The sequence below is a fragment of the Rhagoletis pomonella genome, unplaced genomic scaffold (genome assembly GCF_013731165.1).
Source record: "Rhagoletis pomonella isolate Grant_MI unplaced genomic scaffold, Rhpom_1.0 Rhpom_scaffold_00003, whole genome shotgun sequence".
NCBI lineage: Eukaryota > Metazoa > Arthropoda > Insecta > Diptera > Tephritidae > Rhagoletis > Rhagoletis pomonella.
Window position 1 is genome coordinate 100,283,803 of NW_023458557.1, and position 6,522 is coordinate 100,290,324.

General features: G+C 39.0%; 2 protein-coding genes across 2 annotated transcripts; both read left to right on the plus strand.

Moving 5' to 3' along the window:
- The first annotated feature begins 1,338 nt into the window (after window positions 1–1,338).
- Window positions 1,339–1,956, plus strand: LOC118735981 (protein bicaudal C-like). The gene is made up of 2 exons (XM_036466070.1): window positions 1,339–1,771; window positions 1,834–1,956. Exons 1-2 carry the CDS (start codon window positions 1,501–1,503, stop codon window positions 1,929–1,931), a joined length of 369 nt encoding a protein of 122 aa, XP_036321963.1. The 5' UTR covers window positions 1,339–1,500; the 3' UTR covers window positions 1,932–1,956.
- On the plus strand, window positions 1,953–4,988 carry LOC118735983 (protein bicaudal C). The gene is made up of 10 exons (XM_036466073.1): window positions 1,953–2,022; window positions 2,083–2,162; window positions 2,241–2,567; window positions 2,628–2,753; window positions 2,841–2,951; window positions 3,028–3,135; window positions 3,203–3,365; window positions 3,439–4,268; window positions 4,323–4,674; window positions 4,738–4,988. The coding sequence occupies exons 1-10, from the start codon at window positions 1,956–1,958 to the stop codon at window positions 4,986–4,988; spliced, it is 2,415 nt and encodes an 804-aa protein (XP_036321966.1). The 5' UTR covers window positions 1,953–1,955.
- Window positions 4,989–6,522: the final 1,534 nt, after the last annotated feature.

The following is a 6,522-nucleotide window of genomic DNA, read 5'->3' on the forward strand; positions in this document are numbered from 1 at the left end:
TGTTTTAATTCTATAGAATTTTCTCTTTAGTTTGATATACATACATACTGTTTTTCTGCATGGCACTAAATTTTTTAAATATTATTTTTTTTCTAGTTACTAATTTTTACACATTTCAAAGTCCTTTAAAAACGCTAGTGACGTCACAGAGAAAAAATAAAAACACAAATTCACTCGACTTGGCCCATCCTTTTGCGCGGTGTAATATACTGCCTGTAGTTAAGTAATGTATTTTTAATATTTTTAACCGACTTCCAAAAAAGGGAGGAGGTTATCAGTTCGTCGGAATATTTTTATTTTTTTATTTTTTATATATATATTTTTTTTTATGTAGGTTACCGTGGTCCACGTTAACCGATTTCGATAATTCTTGCATCGGAAAGGTAGTGTCCCAGAGGTGGTCCCATACTAATCTGGTTAAGATCCGATCAGTGGATCATGAGATATATATATATATATTTTTTTTTATATGTGAGTTGAAGTCGGTTTTTTTGCTAAAAATTACTTGTTATTTTTACATTGCATTGAAAGCATGCCTTGATATAGGAGTCTTTAGGGGGAAAATGGCGATCGGGATGTTTTGTTTTTATCCAACACTCTTTCCTGCCATTACATTGCGCAGGCTTAACGTTTATCGATTTTTGCGATTATCCAATTTTTACACCAGGGTTGAAATAAAAGAAAAAAAAAAAAGTTGTTGGAGTTCTGCAAATAGTCAACTAATTCAAGCGTGTACTGGGAATTTGCACAAAAGTTAGCAGCATTATTATGTACATATCTCCAACCCGGGGCACAATAGATCTCTTGGTTGCAGTGCATACCTCTTTTAGTTATTTGTCTATTTATGTATCACACACGAAATTGGTCAGCAGACGATATCGTATACCTACCTCTATCGGTCGTCTTCGCCTTGCTTTACATCGATTAGGTTGCAATCGTCTCGGTTTCGTTTAAACCGGCTAGAATGATGCCGCCGGACTAATTTTTTTTAGCATTCCTGCGCAGACGAATAGTCGTGCAGCATATCGTTCGGGATACATAACAAGACGATAAATGTTTCCTCAAGTTATGGCAAAAGTGTCAAACCCTCAGTTCTGCATACTAAGTAATCCATCTCAATTGATATTAGCTCACATGGATGCATAAGTCGCGATAACCAATTTGCAGTACTGTATTTCAGAGCTTAAATTCTCAACTTTTTGTTAAGTGTTTGTGAGCTAATTGGTCAAAATCTCCAAATATGCCAAGCGACACATCTTACAACAACATCCACTTGAGATAGAGAAGTCTAAGTTCATTTGTTTTTCAGTAAACCACTTCACTCCTTTTAAACACCAACTAAATAACTTAAACTCCCAAACGACGAGTTAACGGAGCTGATCTCTCAGAGCGGACAATACAAAATTTTGCTAACGACCACACAAAGTTGTTTACCGATTGTGTTAAGTTCACCTTTTAACTAAAATCACAAACAATTAAAGAATAGCAACAACGGGAATAATGTTGTCCTGTGCGCAAATAAACCAGCTAATTTACTCCACGGCCGCTGGAGGGGTAACTACCGTTGCACCGGCTACTTCAAGTGCCGCTCACTCGTTGGGCGCACCATCTAGTGGAGCACCAAGTGAAACGCAAAGCGAAATCTCGTCTGCGGATAGCGATTGGAGCGATATACGAGCGATCGCATTGAAGTTGGGTGTAGCCAATCCGGATGACTTGCATACGGAGCGTTTCAAGGTGGATCGTCAAAAGTTGGAGCAGATGCTAAAGGGTAAGTGGAAAAACTATTAATGTGCATTAAAAAGATATTCAAGATAAATTGATTGCTAACAGAGGACAGCGCGATTGAGGGGATGAATGGCGCTGAGTATTTTTTTGAGAGTGTAAGTCTTATTTTTGAAATATTCAAATTAACCCTTTTTACAAAGTAAACAAACTTCTGATAAATTTAGGTTATGAAATCTACTGAGACTTATATTAGTTGGCCGTGCCGCCTCAAAATTGGCGCTAAAAGCAAAAAGGGTAAGATATTTGCTTTCATCTTTTAGATGTGAGATTCGTGAATAAATACTCATATTTCAGATCCACATGTGCGAATCGTTGGACGCATCGAAGAAGTACAAAAGGCCAAGGAGCGTGTTCTTGCGAATTTGGACTCAAGAGTATAAATTCTATGATTCTATGCATTTCCTTGAAATTATTCTTTTTTTTTTTTTAAACAAAATTTCATCTCTCCTCAGGGCACTCGCGTCATCATGAAAATGGATGTATCTTACACAGATCATTCATATATTATTGGACGCGGTGGTAATAATATAAAGCGTATTATGGAGGATACTGCAACGCATATCCATTTTCCCGATTCGAATCGTTCCAATCCAACCGAGAAATCCAATCAGGTCTCTTTGTGCGGTTCTTTGGAGGGTGTTGAGCGTGCACGTGCTTTGGTTCGTCTCTCAACGCCACTGCTTATCTCATTCGAATTGCCAGTCTTGGCACCAGGGCGTCCCCAGCCCGATCATGAGACATCTTATGTCAAGTTGGTTGAGGCAAACTATAACGTACAAGTAAGTAGTCTACAATAATTCGCAAATGCTCGTCACTACTGAAAATCAAAATTTGGTTAGGTCATCTTTTCGTCTCGTCCCAAACTCCACTCTTCCTTGGTTCTTGTCAAGGGCTCTGAGAAGGAAGCCACCAAAGTACAGGATGCAACACAAATGTTGATTAATTTCTCATGCGAAAACATTGCTGTGAGTTTAAAAAAGTCATCATCATCAACAAAAAAAAAAGAAATACTTAAAATATGTGTAAATGTGCTAATGCCTTTATGTTTTCAGAACCAAATCTTAGTGCAGATGCAACTGGAAATCTCGCCCCAGCATCATGAAATTGTGAAGGGCAAAAATAACTCGCATTTGCTAGGTATTATGGAGCGTACAAGGACTAAGGTGAGGTTCTGTAATTACATAAATGCGGCACTCAGCCGTAATTGCAAGAATTTTTATTTGTGTATTTCGTATTTAGATTATTTTCCCTGATCTCTCGGACATGAATGTCAAACCATTAAAAAAATCTCAAGTGACTATTACTGGGACTATCGACGGTGTCTACAAGGCACGACAACAATTACTTGTAAGTTGAAATTAAAGTTAATTGAATACGAGTTGGGAAACTTACGTCTATTTCCTATTCGACAAAGGGTAATTTACCAATTGCATTGATTTTCGATTTTCCGGACAATCAAAACAATGCCTCTGAAATAATAGGCCTCAGCACGAAATATGGCGTTTATATATCACTACGCCAGAAGCAAAGACAAAGCACTTTGGCCATTGTTGTAAAGGGTGTCGAAAAATTTATAGGTAAGTGACGTTCAATTGAGTGGAACGGCTGTAGGAAGATTGTTCATTCATTATTCCTCCTTTGTTATCATAGACAAAATTTACGAGGCGCGTCAAGAGATTTTGCGTCTCAGCACACCGCTTATGAAGGCGACTATTCCAGAGAGCTATTTCGCACCGAGAGATAAAGATTTCAACCTTGGATATCGCACAATGTTGACTTCAATGCTGGCTGGCTATCCTGATAGCCCGAGGACGCCTGGCCTGCTAACGGCCCAATTGCAGATGTCACCCTACGGCAGCAATGGTCAATTGCATAATAGTAACAATAATTTGTTGATTAACAATAACAACAACAACGATAACAAAAACAACAACAGCAAATCATATCCACCTGGTTTCGGTGCTTGCACCGCTGCCAACGTCTGCCCACCCACTCAAAAGTACGTGGCAATGCACAACAACAGCTTCAGTCGCCCGCAGCCGACCCACAACACAACACACAACAGTTACGTGCATGTGACATCGCCGAACGCTCCGATACAGCGCGCTCAGCAGACTGCTTTGCAGCCGCAGCAACAACAGGTGTCGCCACGGAACAGCTGCCACAACACTAGCGGCTATCAGAGTTTCAGCAGCAGCACCACTTCGCTGGAACAAGTCTATCCGCCGTTTGGCGGAGGCGGCGGCGGCGGCGGCGGCTGTAGCAATCGCCTGCCGATACCAAGTGGAGGTGCAGGTGAGATAGGTTCGCGTGGGCAGTACTCACCCGACTCGACCTATAGCAGCGAAGCTGGTTGTGGTCGTATGGGTCGACGTTCCAGTGATGGTGTATTGCTGGGATTGGGGGCTTCAGGACCGCTTGGGGCACCTCTGATGCCGGGAAGCGCAGAAAGTTATCGCAATTTGCATTATGAAGCGAAGGTGAGATGATTTTTTCAAAAATATTTATCACTTTTATAAACTTTTTGCTTGCAGCAAAATCGTATTTTCGACTTTGATATGAAACGTGCCATGGGCTTCAAAGCCATGGAGCGCCCACCTATAAGTGGTGAATTGCGAACCCCCACCCCAAATTGGGCTGGCATGGCGTTGAGCCGAACATCACCAGGCATATTGGAGAGTGTCGATGACAGCTTGTGGCCGCGTAACGTAGCCAGCATGAACTTTGGTGGCGGTGCTGGGCCAAGCGGCCCATCGATTACTCCCTACGCGCTCGGTATGACTGTAGGTTTGATGGATGCAACACCGACAAATCGACGACTGCAATTGTCCCAACACAAGGACATACATACGCTATTGACAAGCCTCGGCTTGGAGCATTACATAAGTAGCTGATCATAGGAATACTAAGTAAAAGTATAATAACTTCATTTTAATCGCTTTCTTTCAGAAATATTTGTTACCAATGAAATCGATCTTGAAATGTTCACAACTTTAACCGAAGATAATTTGTTGGAATTGGGCATAACGGCTTTTGGTGCCCGCAGAAAATTGCTGCTGGCAATTAACACATTGCAGGCCAATGATGCCACTAATGCGGGCATGCCAATTGCCTCGGCGCCTCAGTCAAACAACTCATCGCCACGTTTTTCGGGCTCAGCAGCACCGGGTGCCGAGCGACGTCCTTCAAATCAGTGGTAAAAGCAAAGACTTACTGTTGAACAAACTCCTTTCAAAAAAAAAAAAAAAGAAAAAAACCTTAAAAAACATAAACAAATACCCAACTCAGGAACCGAGTGAAAGCTTGAAGCTTCAAGTTTTTCTTAGTTTATAGTTTAATCTTTCTAGACTTAAGTTTGCATGCTGATCTGTAATATTTTGTAAGTTTGTTTACCCTACATATAATTTACTTAAAAAGTGCTGTAGCACTGGACGTACATTTTAACACCTTAACGTCAAGCCATAAGAACAAAGAACAGAAAGAAATAAGACATATCGACTTTCCAAATCAAAGGCGTGAGGATTGTGTTAAGAAGCTTCGCGAAATGCCGCACGAGTGTAATTGATTCTGTACATTGGCAACCAAAAACTTAACTGCAGGACATTTAAGTACCCTTTCCAATTAAAAACGCATAACTGAAAGGATCTATTTTGACTTATACTCGTACTTGTAGGCAGATTAAATTGCAAGTCATGAATCAAGTTCCCCGATCGCTCGTTTTTGCGAACTTTTCGTCGAAAATTACACAACTGCACCGCTGTGTCTTTTTTAACAAAACAATCTAATTTTACACTTATTACAAAACATATTTATGTATTTATTTTTTTTTTTTTGTATTTATTAATTGAATATTTATTGAATAGTCAGAAGAAGAAATACTCATAGAGAAAATGAAAAAAAAAAATATGAAACCAAGAAAAAACTGCGAAAAATATTATTTATATAACTTATTTGTATGAAATTTTGCATGCCACGATTGTGTATTGTTATAGTATGTACTTAGTAAAATGAAAACCAACGTTTGTAAAACGAAAAAATATGTACGCTGTATCAAGAAATGAATTGGAACTAGCCTAAGTGAAAAGTTGTGTGAAATGTTTGCATGAAAACGAGAACACTAATTAAAAGTTTATGCGAAACACTAAAAAACTTTAGAAAATTTCAAAACAAATATACATATAAGTACATTTTTTATGATAGATGTAAGAAAAGGCATCGATTAAACACCAGATGGTCTGTCTCCTCAAATGGGTCGCGGAAACAGAAAAAGAACTTCACAAGCCGATGCAGATTTGCCAAAGTTGAAGAAAGTAAGAAGCAATGTTTGCATTTTATGAAGGATAAGTCTAAACATACAGCGAAACATTTGGCCCAAATTTAAATTGTTTATATGAATAAACACTTAGAAGCCTTTTTCTGTAGTAGAAATTGTAGGGGATTTCATAACATTTCGTGAGTGGTGCGGGTGTTTTCTGAAACGTCAAATAGTACAAATCAGCGTACTCGTCAACTGAAGCTGCAATAATATGAATTTCCATAGCCGACTATGTAACACTGAATATAAATTCATAGTTAAACTCTTGTTTGTGATTAAGTTAACAACGGTTTAACTAAGAATTGGGAATCGGCCCTTAGTTTTATTTTTTTCTTCTGTACTTTACGATGTTAAAAATAGCTTGCTATATCAACTTGTCCTTTAAAGCATCCATTATAATTAGACTGCGGATTTGTATG

What these genes read in the sequence shown, in the direction of transcription:
- LOC118735981 (XM_036466070.1), top strand. Translation starts at nt 1,501, where the DNA reads ATGTTGTCCTGTGCGCAAATAAACCAGCTAATTTACTCCACGGCCGCT. An exon ending in GTTGGAGCAGATGCTAAAGG is followed by an intron (nt 1,772 to 1,833) that starts GTAAGTGGAAAA and finishes GATTGCTAACAG; the next exon opens with AGGACAGCGCGATTGAGGGG.
- LOC118735983 (XM_036466073.1), top strand. Translation starts at nt 1,956, where the DNA reads ATGAAATCTACTGAGACTTATATTAGTTGGCCGTGCCGCCTCAAAATT. An exon ending in AGGCAAACTATAACGTACAA is followed by an intron (nt 2,568 to 2,627) that starts GTAAGTAGTCTA and finishes AAATTTGGTTAG; the next exon opens with GTCATCTTTTCGTCTCGTCC. An exon ending in ATTTGCATTATGAAGCGAAG is followed by an intron (nt 4,269 to 4,322) that starts GTGAGATGATTT and finishes TTTTGCTTGCAG; the next exon opens with CAAAATCGTATTTTCGACTT.